The 21,367-nt window shown below is 44.8% G+C and overlaps 2 protein-coding genes across 6 annotated transcripts in view; one reads left to right on the top strand and one right to left on the bottom strand.

The window, feature by feature from the left end:
* The window catches only part of CAPN6 (calpain 6), a 113,981-nt gene that overhangs the window by 87,954 nt on the left and 4,660 nt on the right, over positions 1-21,367 (top strand). For 2 of the 3 annotated variants that reach the window (XM_087727666.1, XM_087727667.1), the window contains exon 13: positions 1,251-1,423. In XM_087727666.1, coding sequence (XP_087583792.1) covers positions 1,251-1,423 — 173 coding nt within the window. Of the gene's footprint in view, positions 1-1,250; positions 2,273-21,367 lie in introns of those variants that run through there. The other variant, XM_087727668.1, reaches the window with a different exon arrangement.
* The window catches only part of PAK3 (p21 (RAC1) activated kinase 3), a 131,406-nt gene continuing 128,682 nt past the window's right edge, over positions 18,644-21,367 (bottom strand). Inside the window, exon 16 of one of the 3 annotated variants that reach the window (XM_087727670.1) lies at positions 18,644-20,672. In XM_087727670.1, coding sequence (XP_087583796.1) covers positions 20,583-20,672 — 90 coding nt within the window. In that variant the 3' untranslated portion in view covers positions 18,644-20,582. The remainder of the gene's footprint in view (positions 20,673-21,367) is intronic. The other 2 variants (XM_087727669.1, XM_087727671.1) reach the window with 2 other exon arrangements.

Consider the following 21,367-nt stretch of genomic DNA (forward strand, 5'->3'; position numbering starts at 1 on the left):
AGCTTCCCTCATGGGCCTTGCTTGTTCAAAGCCAGCTGGGAAGGTTACAAAGGGGAGATCACATCTGGGACAGGGCAACTGTCCTAAATACTTACCAGTTGCCAAGCATCCAAATTTTGATCTCGCAACTATGGCGATGCTGCAGCAGTCATAAGTGTGAGAAATGGTCATAGGTCACTTTTTTCAGTGTTGTTGGAATTTTGAATGGTCACTGAGTGAATGGTTGTAAATAGAGAACCCCTTAAACTGCTAGTTTACAAGTTGATTCATAGTAGTAAAGCAGTGGCCAGCACTGTTCTGGCTTTCAAATCCTATCTCCCATCCCTACACTAATCTCATCTACAAGATGCAAATGATTGAAAGAAATATTGGACAAAAATTAAGACATGGTTGGAAGAGATGACACAACAACGTATTGAGCTGAAGTCAGAAACATTTCTGCTGGGAATTCTACCTGAAATTTATAATAAAGAGAATGTTTGTTTAATCATTCATGTATTAACTGCAGCTAGATTTGCATTTGCACAACATTGCAAAAGTGTAGAGATCCATATTGATGAGAAGGTGATAAGGAAAATATTAGAATGTGCAGAAAAGAATAGACTAACATTAGCAATTAAAGAGAAAGAAAACTGAATATTATATGATTTGGGAAGTATTTTACCAATGGTTGGAGGAAAAAAGAGGAGTTTGGAAATGAACAAAACTAAAAAATAAGTAGATAACAAACTTAGATAAAGATATAAAACGGTTAGTATGTATATGTTAAGAATAATGATGTTTAATGTTGATATATTATTACTACAAGATAGTAAGAATAAAAATGGAGAGTTTTATAATGTTTAAATGCTTAATACTAAACCTAGAGAAATAATGTTAATATGAAGGTGAAAGATGTGGCAAAAGAGGAACGATGTTGCACAGAGCTGCTTGTACCCAAACGGCACACTGCGTAAGGAAAGATGGAATGTTTATTTTTGTAATTTAAAAAACAATAAAACTCTTTTAAAAATGCAAATGATTATCACAATTACACTACAGTTAAATAAATCCAACTACACTGTTAAGAAAACAGTTTTTTAACCCCAGGGAATTTAGCTAAAAGGATGTGCAACGGAGAATAAGCTCTGAGCAAAGGTTGAAGAGCTTCTGGATGAGAACTTTTGCGTTGGACAATACCCTTTTAACTAAGGAAAGACCTTGTATAAAGGCAACAGTAGATTTTTTTCTTTGTCTTCTCTTCACTTTAGGTCTGGCACAGTGCTTTCTTTGACCGGTTCCTGGGAGAAGTCCGGTTGTCTGGGTCGCCTAGTAGCCCTCGGGATCTTCAGAAGTATCAACTCCATGGCAGAGGCCAGCAAGAAGCAGAAGTACCAGGTCAAATCACTATCAAGATACTTTCCAGCGATGACCTGGTGGAGCTGTGAGTTGCAGAGACTGATAGGGCCCAAGAGGGAGCTCCGTTTTGTATACATGCGTGTGTTGCTGTTAGAATCCCTCCTTTGGCCTGTAATCTCTGGGTTACAAATGCACAATACAAACATTTGCAAAGAGAGACAGGTGGGACCAGATTGTCACCAATGCAATGACCTCCTCTTCCTTCTTCCCTCTCTTCAGATGAGATGCCATTTACTTTCCAAATTGTAATCAGAGCTAAACGATGGTTCGCTCGTAACTGTTGGGTGGACCATTGTTATAATATTTTAAGCTTTGGGTTAGAAAAATAGGACGATGTCACAGAGCTAACCAGTTTAGGTTCCAAATTCAACTCCTGAATAGCTTCACAATGAGTTTTCTCAGTGGAAGTGGATGTTGTTTGCATTAGCCTAGTTGCCATATTTTTCGGAGTATAAAACACACCAAGATTTTGAAGAGGCAAATTTAAAAAAGTTTTTACACTCCGCAGACCTCCCCAAAATGGCACATTTTTCATGAAAACGGGCCCATTTTCTGTTACAAAAGTGGCATGAATAGCCTTTAGGATGCTTATAGAGTGCTCCTGGGGGCTGAAGGGAGCCAAAAAGGAGCCAAAAATGGGCCGTTTTTGGCTCCTTTTTGCCCTCCCCAGCCCCCAGGAGCACTCTGGAAGCCTCCTAAAGGCTATGCATGGCAATTTTTGCAAAGGGGGTGGGGTTTCGGGAGGACAAAAATGCTGTATTCAGTGTATAAGATGCACTCAGATTTTCACCTTCTTTTATGAGGGTCCAACACTTCAAAACATACGGTACTTTTGGGATGAAATTCCAGCTTTGCCCCAAATCTTGCCATAACTAGGAAGTTCATTTTTCTGCATCTTCAGAATCGATGCACCACTGAATAAGAGATGCTATATTTGACGTGTGGGATGACACATCCCATGATTGGAGGATTAATGTTGCAGAAGGGCCAACTAGGTGCTTTGTCTTCACACAGCTCTATCTTGTACTTGAGCCAATAATAATAATAGTCGCATCAAAGGAAAACTGTTCTCCAACAGTTGTCTTTTTTTTTCTTTTTGATGAACAGGTAGTCCTCAGCTTACGACACCAGTTGGGAGCATCCAATGCATTGTCACATGGTGCACTCATTAAGTGAAGCACCACACCCAACCTCACAACCTTTTTTTGCCACAGTTGCTAAGCAAAACATCGGGTGATTGCAATTTGCAACCTTCCCTGCTAGCTTCCTCGTTGACTTTGCTTGCCAGAAGCCAGCAGGGAAGGTTGCTAATGGCAATCACATGATCCCAGGAGGCTACAGCCATCCTACATGCACAACAGTTGCCAAGTTGCCTAAATCACGATCGCGTGATTGTGGGGCCCCTGCAATGGTCATAAATGCAAGGACCGATCATCAATCATTTTTTTCGGCACTGTTCTGACTTTGAATGGCCATTGAACAAATCATCGTCAGTCAAAGGCTACCTTTATAGGTAGGACAATAGTTCATTGGACCTACTCTGACATAGGTTCCTACAGTGGGAATAGCCCTCAAGCAGAGAATCATCCCAACCATTCCTGCTGATGGGACGAGAGGCTGAGAGAGATCAGGGCTGTTTGGGGGGGGGGAGTCCCAAAGAAGCCTTGTTTCCTCACATTCCAGGGGATTCTTCAACATCTGGAGCATATTTTCAGGGAGATCCTAAAAAGGATGGGGGTAGAGAGAAAGGACCCGTAAGACCTGCCACAACTTACACCTCTAAATAGAAATGATTTAGCTTGGCTCCATTTGTTGAGAAAAGTATAGTTTATTAGAGGTCAAATGTATTGTAGTAATGCAAAGCCAGAACTGACCAAAATCCCTAAGTTTACCTCTTCCCTTAGCTGTCATTGCCCACCCCTGGGTGACCAATCAGGTCCAGGTATTTTCATAACAGTCAATCAAAGCATAGTTTAGTATGCAACCCCCTCTTTCTTCCAGCTGGGTGACTTTGAGGCAGCATCTTGAGGAGATATAGCACTTACTTTCCTTTCCCCAAGCATTCCACCCCCCCTGATTCTCCCTCCCCACAGTTCATGGCACTCTGTCACCACATAGCAGTGAAGCACAAGGAAGCATAAAGTGGCAACTGATAGGACCCAAGCACAGCTAAGGAGAGAATTCCCCTGCTCCATTCAGAGTCTGCACTAAATAAAAGGTGTCCTCTTATTGCTACAACATTATGGTGGATTCAAGGCAATGCATAAAAATAATACCTGTACTTTGCACTTTTCACTCTTGTCAGAACAAGTTTCTATATAGAATGTATGCAATATATCTAAACCAGTGGTGGGTTTCTGCCGGTTTGCACCGGATCGGGAAAATTGGGTGGTGAAATTTACTGATCCTGTGAGAGGAGGTTGACCTGGAAGTAACTTCCAGAATGCCTGCCCTCGCCCTATCGCTCCTCGTTCACCCCTGCCTGTCCGGAAGCCGCTCCATCGCTCGCTCCCCCCACCCGTCCGCACTATCCTAGCCTAATTCAGTGTCAAGTCCCATATCTGGGAGTGGAGATGGTGAACGGAGAAGCATGGAGAGATCTAGCGGCACAATCCACCAAAAAGCAGCGGCAAGCTCAGGAGTTTTCTCCTGGATTCCCCTCTGTCTTGCCTCCTCTGATCTCCCAAAGTTCTTTCACCAGCATGTGATAGCTTTCTACTGGATTCCTCTCTGTCCTGCCTTCTCCGATCTCCCTAATTTCAGCCCTTAATCCTCCAGTTGTCTATTTTTGGGAGGTTTTCCCCTCTCTTCCCCCCCCCCTTTCATAGGAGTCCCAAATTTTTTTGCCACATGGCTTGGGGGTGGTGGTCATGTGACTGAGTGTGCATGGATGATGTCAAGTTGGCCATACCTGCCCAGTTACATGAAAAATAGGCCACACACACATAATAGATTCTAAAAAAATTGAAACCCACCACTGATTTAAACACACCTAATATATTTTAATAAACATGTTAAATATCTAGAATAATATATTCTGCTATTAGCATCCTCTAGATGAGTTATGTAGGGACGCGGTGGCTCAGTGGCTAAGACACTGCGCTTGTCGTTCAGAAGGTCGGCAGTTTGACGGTTCGAATCCCTAGTGCTGCGTAACGGACTGAGCTCCTGTTATTTGTCCCAGCTTCTGTCTATCTAGCAGTTTGAAAGCATGTAAAAATGCAAAATAGGGACCACTTTGGTGGGAAGGTAACAGTATTCCGTGAACCTTTGGCATTTAGTTATGATGGCCACATGACCATGGAGACGTCTTTGCACAGCGCTGGCTCTTCGGCTTTGAAACGGCGATGAGTCCCGCCCCCTACAATCGGGAACGACTAGCACATATGTGCGAGGGAAACCTTTACCTCTAGATGAGTTATAACAATAGACATTTATGTTGCACTTTTGATAAGCACAAAGCACATATATCATTCAAGTATTCTTTATGTAGATTGTATAATGAATGTACTTCTCTTTGTATTATTTATGACGGTACTGCAGATGGAAAAAAGGGAAAACTGAGGTTGCTTGCTATAAGGAAGTACTGCTTGTTTGAATACAGATGCACAGTAAAATCTTGAAATCAAATCCAGTGCTGATCCCTTCCTATGTAGTTGATGTTGGCATTTTGGCTTAGATTTTAACCAGCAGGTCATCTGTTCATAGGATTCCAATTTTTCTTACAATTTGTGTTGGTATTTGCCTCCTTGCATGACTTCACTGGAGTATTTTAAGAGTATTAAATGCTCCTCCTGGTATGTCTCTGCTTTGCTTAAGCTATCGACATACTTGGAATGTTTTGAAATACAGTGTCAAAACTTCCCTTGACTTGATTCTCCTGGGGTCTTGTTACACAGTAATGACTTTTAATTTTCTGATACAAAAACTCTCTAACTAAAACAAAAGTGTCAAGTGCAGGAAATCAGGAGCCCAGGTGGTGCAAATGAATATAGGTTTATTATAAGCTAACACTCCCTACAGGAATCTGAAATACTAATGGTCAAAGTAAATTGGTGGTAGATAAGAGTCTATGGAATTCAAGATGGGCTGGACTCTCTTGTGGGTGCAAAAGGACTCAAGCAGTGGTGAAATTTAAAAAAAAAGATTACCAGTTCTGTGGGCGTGGCTTGGTGGGCATGGCAGGAGAAGGATACTGCAAAATCTCCATTCCCTCCCCACTCCAGGAGAAGGATACTGCAAAATCTCCATTCCCACCCCACTCCAGGGGAAGGAAACTGCAAAATCTCCATTCCCACCCCACTCCAAGGGAAGGATACTGCAAAATCTTCTTTCCCTCTCCACTCCAGGGGAAGGAAACTGCAAAATCTCCATTCCCACCCCACTCCAAGGGAAGGATACTGCAAAATCTTCTTTCCCTCTCCGCTCCAGGGGAAAGAAACTGCAAAATCTCCATTCCCTCCCCACTCTTATCCTTCTGCGACGACTGGGGGAGGTGGGAGTGGGAGGCACCGTTTTACGGTGGTTCTCCTCTTACCTCTCAGACAGGTCGCAGTCGGTGTTGGTTGGAGGACAGAGGTCGACCCCTAAGCCCCTTATATATGGGGTGCCGCAGGGCTCGGTCCTCTCCCTCATCCTATTTAACATCTACATGAAGCCGCTGGGTGAGATCATTCGCCAGCACGGGATTAAATACCACCAATATGCGGACGATACTCAACTGTATCTGTCCGCCCTGTGCCAACTCAGCGAAGCAGTGGAAGTGATGTTCCAGTGAGGCTGTTAGGGTCTGGATGGGAGTGAACAAGCTGGCACTCAATCCAGACAAGACCGAGTGGCTATTGATGTTTCCTCCCAAGGATAGTCCAGACCCTCCATCTATTAGCCTGGGGGGTGAAAGTCTAGGCCTGCAACTTGGGTGTCCTCCTGGATCCGCAGTTGACATTAGAACACCATTTGTTGGCTGTGACCAGGGGGGCTTTTGCCCAGGTTCGCCTGGTGCACCAATTGCAGCCCTATCTGGGCTGGGAGGCACTTCGAATGGTCACTCATGCCCTCGTCACCTCAAGGCTCGACTACTGCAACATACTCTACATGGGGCTGCCCTTGAAGAGTGTTCAGAGACTACAGTTGGTCCAGAATGCAGCCGTGCGAGCGATATCGAGCAATATATGTTACATCTATCCTCCGTGAGCTGCACTGGCTCCACATTGGTCTCCAGACGTGCTACAAGGTCCTGGTGATTACCTTTAAAGCCCTACATGGCCTTGGAGCTGGATATCTGAGAGACCGCCTCCTGCTGTATACCTCCCCAACGGCCGATAGGAACCCACAGGCTAGGCCTCCTCCGGGTACCGTTGACCGGACAATGCCGGCTGGCGACCACTCGGGGGAGAGCCTTTTCTGTAGCTGCTCCGGTTCTGTGGAACGATCTGCCCGCAGAGATCCGGACCCTTCCCACTCTCACGGCCTTCCAAAAAGCCACCAAAATCTGGCTGTTCCGGCAGGCCTGGGGCTGTTGATCTATGAATTAGGTCCAACCCCCAGCTAAGCCGAATATATGTTGTGTTTTTTAAACTGTTTTTGTTTTTTTCTCCTATTTGTTATTTTTATTTTTATCTCGTATTTGTAAGCCGCCCGGAGTCCTACGGGATTGGGCGGCATATAAGCTTATTAAATAAAATAAAAATAAATAAAATAATACTCCAAGGGAAGGGAACTGCAAAATCCCCATTCCCTCACCACTCCAGGGGAAGGAATCTGCAAAATCTCCATTCCCACCCCACTCCAGGGGAAGGAAACTGCAAAATCTCCATTCCCTCACCACTCCAGGGAAAGGATACTGCAAAATCTCCATTCCTACCCCACTCTGGTGCATAGGTAGTATTTGCCAGTTCTCCAAACTACTCAACATTTCCGCTACCAGATCTCCAGAACCTGTCAGAACCTGCTGAATTTCACCCCTGGATTCAAGACCAATGATGTGCTTGACCCCCTCCCTTGGGCTCAGCCTGGTCATCTCCTACAAAAAGTCCATTGCAGATTAAAGCAATCAAATGGTATCGAAACCTTGCACTCTTTAGCATGGGACAGCATTCATACAAGGGACTCATTAGAGTGTGCGCTATCATGGAAATAATTTGTAAAAAGGTGCCCTAGAATGTATGGAAGTGCAAAATTAATTTCTGTCCGTATCTCTTTAAAGCAGCTGCATCCTCTCTTCTGATCACTCAGCTGCTTTCATGAGCTGCCAACCAGGTTTATTTTTCCATGTCCATACACTACAAAGCACTCTTTTGGAACTGAATCCAGAGCATTGCAATCCTAAAAAACTAGCATATTTCTATTTGCTTCCCAGGTTAATCTGAATTATCTCCAAGTAGCAAGAATCTATGCATTCTGCTTGAAAGAGTCTCCTACTACGTCCTCAATTGTTCATAGTTAATGTTTGACAAATATTTAGGAACATCTGAGCTAACCTGACACCACTTGACGTCCTAATTTATAAAACATTGTTGGTCACATAATTGTAGGAAAGTATCTTTTCCTAAGAGAGGAGTAGCATCATATTCACAATATCTGTGTGGTATCCTTGTTAAACAGCTTTTGCTACTGTGTTTTCCTGCCTATCTAAGTGCTATAGCCATGATGTTGAACCACAGGTGGCACGCAGAGCCCTCTCTGCAGGCATGCAAACCGTCGCCCCAGCTCAGCTTCACCGCAGATGTGCATGTGCCTTCCGCTGGCTAGCTGGTTTTGGGGTCTCTGCCACGCATGCGTGCATGGGGGGCAGGATACATTGGGAGATGCATGCGCAGTGTCGTGCATGCATGCTTGGGGTCACGCATGTGTTGTGTGGCAGGGGGAGCACAAGGGAGTTGCGTACGCATGTGGAGGATCAATTACACATGCGTGGGGGGATTGCCCATGTGTTGCATTATGGGTGTGCACGCTTTTGGCATACAGCACCGAAAAGGTTAGCCATCACTGTGCCATAGCATGGGATTTCTGACTCTAGCACATTCAACTAGTGGGCGTCTCAGCTCTACATTCCACTGATATAGTACATCTAAAGTTAAACAAGGAATGAATGTGGCTTTCCACCATGCTGTCTATGAACATCGCATTCCCAAGATATTTTTGTTTGTTTGGCCTAGGACCAAATTTTCTTGGAGATTTTCCATATCCAATTGACTAATGCTCTCTTCCGATCTCTGTGAGTGGGTGATTCCTCTCTCATGCAATATTTGAATGAATGCAATATTTGCATTCATTTGTTTCTCATTCATTGGTGGGCATGAAAAGCCAAATCCCTTATGTTATTTGCAAGGCTCGGAGCTGACAGATTTAGTTCTCTCCTGATTGGATGCAAGAGCTAATCTGAACTGACTTGTATTCTCCTAGTAGGCAAACACTTAAATATGAGCCAGGACTTGCTGCAGTTGCTAAAAAAGCCAATGCAGTCCTAGGCTGCATTAACACAAGTATAGAATCAAGATCACGTGAAGTGTTAGTAACACTCTATAAGATCTTGGTAAGACCACACTTGGAATATTGCATCCAGTTTTGGTCACCACATTATAAAAAAGATGTTGAGGCTCTAGAAGAGCTACAAAGATGATTAAGCTGCTGAAGCCATATGAAGAACAGTTGCAAGAATTGGGTAACCAACCAATCATACCGAGAATTAAGATGAAATTTCCTGTCAGTGACAAAAACAATAAACTGGTGAAAAGACTTGCCTTCACAAGTTAAGAGTGCTCCATCACTGGAGGCTTTTAAGAAGAGAGTGGACAACCATTTGTCTGAAATAGTAGAGGATTGCACTAGAAAACCTCCTAGGTCCCTTCCAATTCTGTTATTCTGTAATAATTGCTTCTTTGTATCCATATTAATGGTTGCTCTGCCAGAGCTGAACTCTACTTATGTTGTAGCCTTTGGCACTGATCTGGAGCAATCCCTGTGTGAATGATAACAATCACGTTACCACAATTTGCAATGATTCCCTCCCCCCCCCCCCCAGTTTGTGGCATTTACTTCTGGTTTCTAGCAGAAAACACCCATTGGAAAAATGGATTTACTTAATGACTATTGTATACACTTAAAAGCTGCCTCAAATAAATAAATATATCTGTGTATGTATATGTGTTCTGTCCCCCCTTCTCTGCTCGTTAAACAGACAACAGGCAAACAACTTAAAAGGAACTCTCTTTATCAGTTCTCAGCTCAAACTGGCTGCGAGCCCAAAAATAACATAAAGAAACTCTCTGACTAGATAACAGAATACCAAACAAAAACTCTTACAAGCAATGCACTTCTTGAATCAGGGTTACAGAAAACAAAGCATTTCTCCAAGTGTATCTTACATAAACCACGACTGATGATCAATCAATGTTGAACGAACCAAGGAACGTTGACTCCTGCCACTAGGGTGTGGCACCATCCGTCCTTTTATCCCCAGAATATGCCCCTAATGAGCCCCAGCTGCATAATTAATCTTGCATCCCGAAAAGACTCACAGAAGACTGCTGCTGAGTCACAACACTATCCCTCACCGCAGGGCCCTTTCCCCGGGTTCCGATGGTCTGGATGCAGTGGGAATGACGTGTCCACAATATGATCTGCACCCATTTCCCGTGGTGCCTTTTTCATGAGTCCCAAACCTCTGCAGGCATAGCCCCCTTGAATCGGAACTCCTTAGGTATCCGGTGGCCACCATGTTTCCTTCCGCTGTTCACGGCATTGACACCCCGTCCAGGGTCATCCACCCTCCGCAAGGCCGACCCACCAGCCCCCCTACTGTCGGAGGTTGATGGCAGCTCTACCAGCTTCGGCCGAGCCTTAACACCCTGTCCAGGATCCTCCACCCTCTGCAAGGCCGACCCACCAGCCCCCCTACCGTCGGAGGTTAATGGCACCTCTACCAGCTTTGGCCGAGCCTTAACACCCTGTCCAGGGTCCTCCACATTCTGCAAGGATGACCCACCAACCCCCCTTCCGTCGGAGGTTGACGGCAAATAGCTTGAAATAGATCTATACTAGTCTCCCTTTATTTATTTATCAGCACAAATACAACACACACACACACACATATACACCTATATCTTTGTTTTTCCTTGAAGATCTTTTGCTTCTCATCTAAGAAGCTGCTTCTTGGGTGACAAGCAAAATGTCTTCACGGAAAAACAAAGAAAGTCCAGTTGCCTCTTGAAAAAGCACCTTTGGGATATATACTATAATATGTGGCCACACAGGGGCAGCCTTTCTCTACTACAATTTCTCATCTCCCCAGTTCCTAAAGCCATTTTTATCCCCAACAGTGGAAGCAACAGAACCTTGCAAAAATACATCCCAGGCTTGATACATATTTAGCAAATCATATGATTTTAATTGGCAGACTAGCGGCTCCCAATTTCCTCTTTACAACAAAGAATGCTCTATTCCGGTATATTTCAAGGAATCCAGTTTTGGTTTTTACTCGTCTTCAAAGACAGAATGTTTTCAAGTCTTTTTGCATAACAGAATCCGTAATGCAGGAGGAGGTGATTTTCCATGATTTTTATCTGAGCTTTCAATCTTCTCTCTCACTTGCCACACCTCCTGGAATGGCTGTTTTCTTCCAACCATGCAAAATTCTTTTTTCTATACTCCAGGCTCAGAAATTCCTTTTCTATATATACAGTAGTTCAACATCATATCAGCATCTTTAAGAAATAGTAACATCATAACACAGTTGGAAGGGAGCTTGGAGGTCTTCTAGCCCAACCCCCTATTCAAGCAGGAGACCCTATACCATTCTGGACAAATAGCTGTTGAATCTCTGCTTAAAAGCCTCTAATGATGGAGCATCCACAACTGCTGAATGCAAGCTGCTCACTGTCAAGAAATTTCTCCATAGTTCTAGGTTGGATCTCTCCTTGATTAGATTCCATCCGTTGTTTCTTATCCTGCCTTCAGCTGCTTTGGAAAATTGGTTGACCCTCTCTTCTTTGGGGCAGCCCTCAGATATTGAAAATCATGTCATCCCTAGTCCTTCTCTTCATTAGATTAGACCAGGGGTCAGCAACCTTAAACACTCAAAGAGCCACATAGGTCCTAACCGGAAGCCCCCCCGTTCAATTCTGAAGCCAATCAGAAGTCCTGTTCCCCCACCATAGAGTCTCCTCCTAGTATGGTGTCCTTTTTCTGTACCTGTCCTAACTCAAAGCCCTATTAATTGTGGAGCTGACCGGAAAGTCCACCCCTTTCCATAGTGTTTTCTCCTGGCACGCCCTACCCCCTCAAACCGGAAGCTCCTCACAATATTGTGGTGGTGACCAACAACAGGGAGCCGCAGAAGAGGGATGAAAGAGCCACATGCGGCTCCAGAGCCGTGGGTTGCTGACCTCTGGTTTAGGCATACTCAATTCCTACAATCATTTATCATGTTTTGTTCTCCAGTATTCTAATCATCTTTGTTGCTTTGCTTTGCACTTTTTCAAGAGCCTCAATATATTTTTATATGGTGGTGACCAAAACTGGCTGCAGTATTCCAAGTATGAACTTAAGCCTTAAGTCTCTTTCCAAAATCAATTTAACCATCATGTGAATTACAGAGTAAAATGCTATTCACATCTATAGACGGAGATGTGTTACCTCCTTATAAGTGAAGATCGCCACTGCATATTGAAGACTAAATGCAGAGATCTCCAAAATGAATCCCAGAGTCTGTTACTCTCCTGAGAAACTGAAAAAGCCCTCAAAGGAGAAGATTCTATCTAAGGAACTACTTCTTGTCCTGTTTTCCATATTAATTTCTTTGCCTTCAAGCACTAGAGTGACACAAAATGCACAATATCCTGAAAAGAATAGAATAGAATAGAACAGAATAGAATAACAGTTGGAAGGAAGGTCTTCTAGTCCAACCCCCTGCCTAGACAGGAAACCCTATACCATTTCAGGCAAATGGATATCCAACATCTTCTTTAAAACGTCCAGTGTTAAAGCTTTCACAACTCCTGGAGGCAAACTGTTCCACTAATTAATTGTTCTCACTGTCAGGAAATTTCTCCTCAGTTCTAACTTGCTCCTCTCCTTGATTAGTTTCCACCCATTGCTCCTTCTCCTGCCCTCTGGTGCTTTGGAAAATAGCTTGACTCCCTCTTCTTTGTGGCTACCCCTGAGATATCGGAACACTGCTATCATGTCTCCCCTGGTCCTTTTCATTAAACTAGACATACCCAATTCCTGCAACCGTTCTTCATATGTTTTAGCCTCCAGTCCCCTCATCATCTTTGTTGCTCTTCTCTGCACTCTTTCTAGAATCTCCACATCTTTTTTACATCATGGAAACCAAAACTGGACAAAGTATTCCAAGTGTGGCCTTACCAAGGCATTATAAAGTGGCGTGGCACGACAAAACCGCGCTACGCAAAATAGCGGAGATTAAATCGCGTCACTAAAGTCGCGACGTCATCATCGCGCGTCATCACCGCGGGGACAACAGCGCGGTGACAGAAGGGCGTTCTACATGCTTCGTTCTTTGCCTCCAAAGGTAGCCCTCCTCCTCCAGCTGACAGCGGCAGCGGGCACGGGGCAAAGCGGGCTGCCCAGCAGCAGCAGCCCGCGGGAAGGGTCCAGCTCAGCCGCGGAGGGCAGCAGGAAGCCCGCGGGGGGCCCGAGCAGGGCCGCCGACGCTGGCGGCGGAGGAGGACGCAGCAGCGGCAGCGGCTGAGGCTCTCCCGGGGCCGGCGAAGCGGGCTTGCCCGGCAGAGGCAGGCCGCCCTCTTCTTCCTCAACAACATCTCCTTGGATGGGCAGCCGCCGCCACCGGGCAAGCCCGCTTCGCCGGCCCCGGGAGAGCCTCAGCCGCCGCCGCCGCCCGCCCTGCCTCTTCCTCCGGGGGAGGCGCCGGCGGCGGAGGCCGCCCGTCCAAGGAGATGTTGTTGAGGAAGAAGAGGGCAGCCTGCCTCCGCCGGGCAAGCCCGCTTCGCCGGCCCAGGAGAGCCTCAGCCGCCGCCGCTGCCGCGTCCTCCTCCGCTTCCTGATGCCCCCCGCGGCTGTGCTGGACCCTTCCCGCGGGCTGCTGCTGCTGGGCAGCCCACTTTGCCCCGTGCCCGCTGCCGCTGTCAGCTGGAGGAGGGCTACCTTTGGAGGCAAAGAACGAAGCATGTAGAACGCCCTTCTGTCACCGCGCTGTTGTCGCGGCGGTAGGGTCGTTTTTTTATTAGCGCTTCGGACGCCGCGGATTTGCCTCCGCACTTATGTCGGCGCGGATAAGGGCATCGCGGTTTTGTGGTGGAACCATAAAGTGGTATTAACAATTCACATGATCTTGATTCTATCCCTCTGTTGATGCAGCCTAGAACTGTGTTGGCTTTTTTGGCAGCTGCTGCACACGGCTGGCTCCTATTTAAATGGTTGTCCACTAGGATTCCAAGATTCCTCTCACAGTTACTACTATTGAATGTCGAATCATCTTTGATGGCATTGTTAGTATCAAAATATGCCTTTTTCCTGAAATAAATATCACACTGAGACATCCAGCTCAGCACAGGAGGATAAAACTCCTGCAGGTAAGAAAGGAAGGAAGGAACTGTATGATTTATGCTTTGAGCTGATGATCGCGGCAACCATGTCAATATACTTAGATTTGAGAAACTTCCAAGCAGAGACTGAAGTCCAGACCCAGACAGTCTGACCCAACTGAAAATCTTCTGCTTTTCAAAATGTTTCTCCAAACTAAACATCAGCAAAACACATGAATAGAATGAAGACTAATCCTTAACAATATACCAATCGGCCCTAATCTGATTCCAATCATTGATTCAATTCAGAACATGGATTTGTTTTAATTGGGTTTCCAAACTGAACTGCCAGATGAGGTTGATGAACTTCAAATTGCCAAATTGATGGCAACTTAGAGAAAAATACTCTTAGATCATCTGTCATTACTTAAGATTACGTGGACTGATCCATGCAGTTTTAGTAGCAATGTGGTTTATCTCTCTCCTCTTATGAAATGGTTTTTCAGCTTCCCAATCCAACATTAAAGCCTTGTTTATTTTGTTTGTGGTGGTTTTGTTCAAGTAGTGAACAGGCAGGTTTTAACCTGCTTGTATTCCTTTGGGGGGGGGGTATAGAGGATAGATAGATAGATAGATAGATAGATAGATAGATAGATAGATAGATAGATGATAGATAGATAGATAGATAGATAGATAGATAGATAGATAGATAGATAGATAGGCAGGCAGGCAGGCAGGCAGGCAGGCAGGCAGGCAGGCAGGCAGGCAGGCAGGCAGGCAGGCAGGCAGGCAGGCAGGCAGGCAGGCAGGCAGGCAGGCAGGCAGGCAGGCAGGCAGGCAGGCAGGCAGGCAGGCAGGCAGACGGTATATTAGAATATAGTTTTTTGCAACAATTTCCGCAAAGGATAACCATATTTCATTGTAATCATCCATTCATAAATCTGCATCACGTTGCTCATAAATGGTAAGTAACAGCAGGTTCACCGAGTAATTGGGGTCATAAATTTATCTTCTTGGTGTTGAAGGTCTCACCTCTTTGCCATAAGAAGAGCAGGGGAGATCCATTTCTATTATACAGCCATTAATTTCTATTTAATAGCATAAGAGTGGTGTTCTGCTGACCGTAGACATTGATCTGAGTTACCGACAGGGTTTAATATTTTCAGATATCTATGATTTGGCAGGTTTTGGATGAGGGTCATATGACCAGAAAGCTTCATCTGTGCAGCATTGATACTATTTTACAGGGCAGACCCGCTCCTCATCTTTTACCACAGCTTTCCCCAATCTGATATGTTTCAAGTGTGTTAGCCATGGCAATATTCCTGACCACATATAAAGGGATCTCTTTGGAGAAGGTTGGATAAGTGAAATCACAGACATTCAATATCAGATTGTCCAACACTTTGGGTGATCCATACTTTCTACAAAGTGTTGTGGCCCACCGGCAGCCAATAGAGCTGGCAGCAGAATGGGACAATGAGGCGGTTGGGAGGAACCTGGGCCAGTCTTGGGGTTGAGGAAAGCTCGGATGAAGGTTCTGCGTCGGAGGCAAAGAGGGAGCTAGACAGCAGCGAGGCAGAGGAATAGCTGGAGCCTGTTCCTAGTGTGCGCATGCGCAGAGCTGCCAGAAGACAAGAACAACTCAGAAAGCAGTGTCAACTTGGGATAAAGCCACACCTTGGAGGGAGATTGGCCCCTCCCATAGAAAACAAAAAAGGAGCAAACGAGGAATGGGCTTTTGCAGGAAACAATTCGTTCCTTTGGTCGTTTCAAGAGTGGAAAGTTCTGTTTGTCACTGTAAGAGATTCTGTGCAAAGTGTTGCCTTACCCTGAATTTGGAAACTAATTATCTGGCAGCTCGCCAAGCGAGATAAGGTGCGTGTGGATAAACATTCCTCTGAAAGACAGTTTGCCAAGCCTTGCTGACTGTGAATGAAAGGAATTCACAGTTGTGTAAATAAAAGAGGTATTGCCAGGACCCAGACTCTGCTTCATGCTTGTTAAGGAAACCTAGGTCAGAACAGAAAAGTCAGTTTCTTCACCATCAGAAAAAGCATTGGAAGCTACCTTAAACCAAGCTGCAGTGTTTCTCGGGAAGTGTGATTGTTCTAAGAAGTTGCAAAAGAGATATTTTGTTCATGTCCTAACATATCTGAAGTACTCCTTGGATTACAAATTGCTGCTCAGCCATAACGTGTGCAGTAGCCACTGAAAAATATTTTTCCTTCAATGTTTTGTGGATTTAGGTAATGCCCTCCTTTCTCACCAGGAGCCAACGGAAGAGGGGGGACCGGCATACTGTCATCCATGGGGTGACGAAGAGTCAGACACAACTTACATAGCAACTGAACAGACCAGTTAACTGACCCAGAAAAGTTAAATTTCCCCAGAAAATATTATGAATGGGCTGGTTGTTTTCAAATCTTTTGAAACTGAAATTCAGGAGAAAATCTTCTCAAGATCTTATTGGCTACAAAGATTGCCTTTTCCTATTCCCCTTTAAATGAATATTCCCCCGCCCCCTTCAATAAACAGGAGCAGGGAGATTATGGTTTTCCTATTAGCAATTCACACCATAGCTTGGAATCTGGGTGAAAACCAGAGGTGAGATTCAGCAGGTTCTAACCAGTTCTGGAGAACCAGTAGCAGAAATTTTGAGTAGTTGGGAGAACCAGCAAATACCACCTCTGGCTGGCCCCGCCCAGAGGTGGGTTCTTACTGGTTTGGACCAGTTTGCCCAAGTAGGTAGTAACTTAGCCTGCCATGCCCCCGAACCGGAACTCTCAATGGCCCTGTAGGCGCCACCATCTTGTTTTTTTCCTTCTGCGCATGTGCAGAAGCATTTTTAGTACTGTACATGGGGGTATAGCGTGCATCAAGAATGCGCACAGCGCGTCCCTGAGTGAACCAGCAGTAGCAGCAGCCGGAACCTACCCCTGGCCCCACCCCCATCTATTCTCTGCCTCCTGAGTCCCAGCTGATTGGGAGGGAATGGGGATTTTGCAGTATCCTTCCCCTGCCAAGCCCACCAAGCCATGCCCACAGAACCAGTAGTAAAAAAAAATTGAATCCCATCACTGGTGAAGACAAAGAGACTTGTGACATTAATTCTATTGTTCTTGGTAGTAATCAGCTTGTCCTCTACCATCCAATGACTAATCCTTAGAATAGGTATTAGTATTGAAAAGATAATATATAGTCACTTACATCCAAATAAGCAATCATTCTGGGAAACTGGTGTGTTGAGGATAAAGGTTTACCAATAATTTCTCCTCCTCCTTTTCCAAGATGGAAAATCACACAAAAGTTTCTTAATGGTTTGCATTCCAAATTCAATGGTCCAGTTCTTGGATCTTTTAAGATACCTAAATGGGATTCATGGGCCACATAGAGGTCAGAATGGTATCATGCAGTGCAGCATTGGCTTACCCAAATGAATCAAGAATGCTCTAGAGCCATCTGACCCAAGCAACAAAATTTCAGATAGCAGGAAGGAGAATCAGGAAACTCCCTATTGCCATGCAGTGACCATCAAGATTTTTGGCAGACCAAGTCTGGCAGAACTAATATATAGATGGAATTGCCTCTTTCAGTGTTCAGAGATGCCCAAGTGTTAGGTTGGCCTATCACAAGTTTTTGCAAGCAAGGCAGCCTTCCTCAACTAGGCACCTTCCAGTTTTTTATTATTAATGACTAGAATTTACCACCAGTAAGTGTGCCAATCACTAGCCCCATGGTTGTGGGAGTTGAAGTCCACCCAACTTAAAATAGCTAAAATTGGGAAACACTACTTTTATATCCAAAGCAATGCACAGTCCTCATATATTTTAGAGTCGCATGATTTCCTTGCACCAAGATTGGTCACATCTAAAAGATATCCTCAAGCATGAAGCAGGGAGCCATCACTCAATGCCATTTCTCTAAGAGGAATAACAATTAAGGGCTCTCCTTAAAGATTGAGGCTTCGGTCTATTCAGATTTGAAGGCTGGGCTCCATCAAATTTTCAGCACAGCTGCGCTACCTGTTGATTCCATGGCTCTATAATGGTTGCGATTCAGATATATACAAAAAAGGATGGAACAGCAAAACACGAGATAAAGGGAAATGAAATAAAGCAAATAGAATCATGTGTGCAAGATGTGTGATAGATGAGTCTCTGTGGTTAAAAAATTGGAGAGTCATGCTACATGAGGGGATTGTAATCCTCCAGATGTTTAAGTTATTGCATATTAATTTTGCCACATTACTAAGCACAAACATGCATAAAAGATATTATCAATCAATCAAGTCTCAAATGAGAGAGTAGCATGGTTAAATCCAAGGAAAGAAAAGTTTCAGGAGAAAACGGAATGTTTAATTCAACTATATATACTAGTTTTGTGGCCGCTCAGGAAATAGTCAGGCACACAAAGGGTTTTGTGGCTCCCAGTGTTTTTTTCTTCTATGGGAAACAGGGTCCAAATGTCTCTTTGAATGTTTAAGGTTGCTGACCCCTGAATTAGGACACTGTTCAAAATAATGATTTGATAGACAGCTGTACTGCATTAAATCAGAATGTGCTATTGTTCCCCCCCCCCCCCAAGTGGGTAAAAAATGTTCAATGTGCAACGTCCCGTTCAAGGGGAGATCATGGATCTTGCTTCCATAATAGGTCCACTGATCTCTTATTTTGGAAGTCAACATCCTCCTTCTCACCACTTTCCTTTGACACTCATCTTTTGTTAGGGAGAGCTGCCCCTCCCCATGACCTTCATGCCAAATTCAACATTGCTACTGTCTGAGATACACACCGTCCAACGTTTTTATCTCAACTTAAAGTACAGCAATAACTAGGATGGCCAACTGACCAAGAAAAAGGTAACCTGGCCTATTCTGCTACGTGAGACCAGCGTGACGTGTAGAAACCATCAAGAATTGCTTACAATGCTTTGGAGAGAAACACAGGGTAGTTAAGATAGCCAGCAAACCATAGTCAACTTATATTTTAATTGCTCATGGTTAGGGAAGAAGAAAGAAAAAGAACCAGATTATGTCCTACTCAGATTGGAAGAAACATCAACACAAATTTGTTTAATCAAAGCTATTTGCTTCATCAACAGATATTCACAGTAATTGCTAGATTTCAGCAATACAGGGAGTTGAGAAATTCCAGATTCAATGCTTTGTAGGTTAGGTCACAGTTCAAACAGGCTTGGGGGAAGTAAAATAACCCCATCCGATTATGTATTGCTGCATTTTTTTTTCATGCTCTCTGTGGCTGAACCGTTTCTCTGGCAATGCTCCTCTTCAAACCTGTCTCTTTCTGAGCTCCTCAAGCATGGGCAGAGGGCTCAGGAAGTCCCAGCTCACATCAGTCCTCTCAAAAGGTGGGCAGATGCCTCAGCATGTATCCCCTTCCCAAATCCTGTTATATTGGAAAACTTAAAATTCACAAGAGTTGATTTGTTTTCCTTTAAAAAAAATCAGATTGTGATAGGGGGGAGGGGAAATTCAATCCACATATCAAAATAAGTGCAGAGTTTGAAGTGAGCTTTCACCTGGATTCAGGCTGATGCCCTGGGAGACTTTCTTTCTTTCAAGATTTATGGGTGGGCAGGATGACTGATCAGGTTTCATATTAAGAAGTTCTCCAATTTGAAAGGACATTTCTTCCCGTGGATTTGAATTTAAGCATGGGGCAATTCAGACAATAAATAGGGAGTGAGCCTGACCCTCCAGAATGTGGAATGGAGCAACCCTGGAGAAATGAGCCTCAGGAGATGCTCTGGAGAAGAAGTGCTCAGGATTCTGGAGAAGAGGATAGGCACCGATCCTATTGCCAGATACAAAAGCATTTGCCATTCCATTCAAATCAGCTATCCTGGTTCTTTTCTCTACGTCAACCTCTTTTCTTTTTCATTGGGGGGGGGGGGAGAGGGAAAAAAAACTCATCAACACAAAAGCACCAATATGCATCGTGACATCATCACCATGACGCCAAGGTGACGTCATCAACATAACGACATTGTTCTTTTTAGGCTCTCAGGACTGCAATGCTCTCTGTCTCATCTATTCCAAAGGATAACCACCCCACCCCATCCCCACAAGAAGATGCTGCGATCGATCAACTTCTGGGTTTATTGTCATCGTCATCATCGTCCTCACTGTTATTATGATATTCTTTCTTTTTTTCTTTTTGGTTAAATAAAGCAAGCCTTCCTTGGTGATTCTCTTCTTCTTAGAACCAAAGCCCGCTGACCAGGAGCTAGGGAACAGTTTGGGTTCTTCCTGGTGAGGTGAAGCAGAAAAAGGATTGTTCTCCTCCTTTTGGAAAGCCCCCCCAAAAAGGAGAGCTGTTTTTGTGTGTGTGTGGAGGGGGGGTGTTAGCACTCTTGTCCCAGTGAGTTTGATCATGCAGTGCTGTGGTCCCCTGGAAACACCGCTGCACGGAGCAAAAGAAACGTCCAGTCTAGCTTCTGCTCCAGAAGCTTCCATTCACCTCAGAAATAAATTAAGGGATTCTCAAAGAGTGGAAAGAAGAGATGTGATCAGTGGTGTCATTCCCGCTTCCCTTCCCCCATTGACAGTGACAATGCGGCTCATCGCCTGCCCGTCCGGCCACAGCAGAGTCCAAGGTGTGACAGAGTTTGTTGGTCTGGTGTTCAGTCCTGCCAAGGCCTTTGCTATTCGAGCAACTAGCGGCTACTGTTCTTGATAGCTTCTTTTGCAGCAATAATCAAGGGGGTCAGGCTGGATAGCGGCTTGGCCAGTTTTAAAAACGGGTGCTGGAAGGAAAAAGTAAATAATTTATCTGTTTAGCAACTGAGACAGGCAGGTAAATTATTTATTGAGGTGGTATACGGCGTTGTAACATTAGCCAAGGGACTACAGCTCTTCAAAGAGATCTCATGAATCCATACATTGAGTGGAGATATCAAACTGAAACAGGTATCTTTAAACGTGTGGAGGTTCAATGGACATTCCTGCATGGTCCACGTGCCCTTTTAAGAAAAGCTCAAATCAAATTGATGTGGCCCTTTCACCAGGAGATCAGTTTGCAAATCAAAAACAAATCAAGCTGGAATGAAAACATGACAACCTTATCCATCCAGTTCCAGAGGTGGTATTTAGCCGGCTCGCACTGGTTTGCTCGAACCGGTGGCAGAAATCTTGCCCAGTTCAGTGAACCGGTAGCAATAGCCGGCTGGCCACACCCCCGAACTGGTCCCCCTATTGCCGGTTGCTCACCCTGCCCATCTGGTCGCCACTCGCTTGCACCACTTCTTTGCATACCAGGTCTCAAAAAGACTGGCCGCTGAAAAGTCCTCTGGTCGGTGAAAAAGCATCTGCTGTTGCTGCCATCTTCTTTGCGCATGCACATCCCATTGCCTTGCAAGTTGCTTGGATTTTTTCGCCTACCTGAGGACTTTTCAGTGGCCTGTGGCCAGCTGCTGCAGATGGTAAGCAACCAAAGAGGTGG

The sequence above is a fragment of the Thamnophis sirtalis genome, unplaced genomic scaffold, assembly GCF_051295495.1.
Source record: "Thamnophis sirtalis isolate CommonGarterSnake01/CBP01778 unplaced genomic scaffold, rThaSir2_p1.2 scaffold_13, whole genome shotgun sequence".
NCBI lineage: Eukaryota > Metazoa > Chordata > Lepidosauria > Squamata > Natricidae > Thamnophis > Thamnophis sirtalis.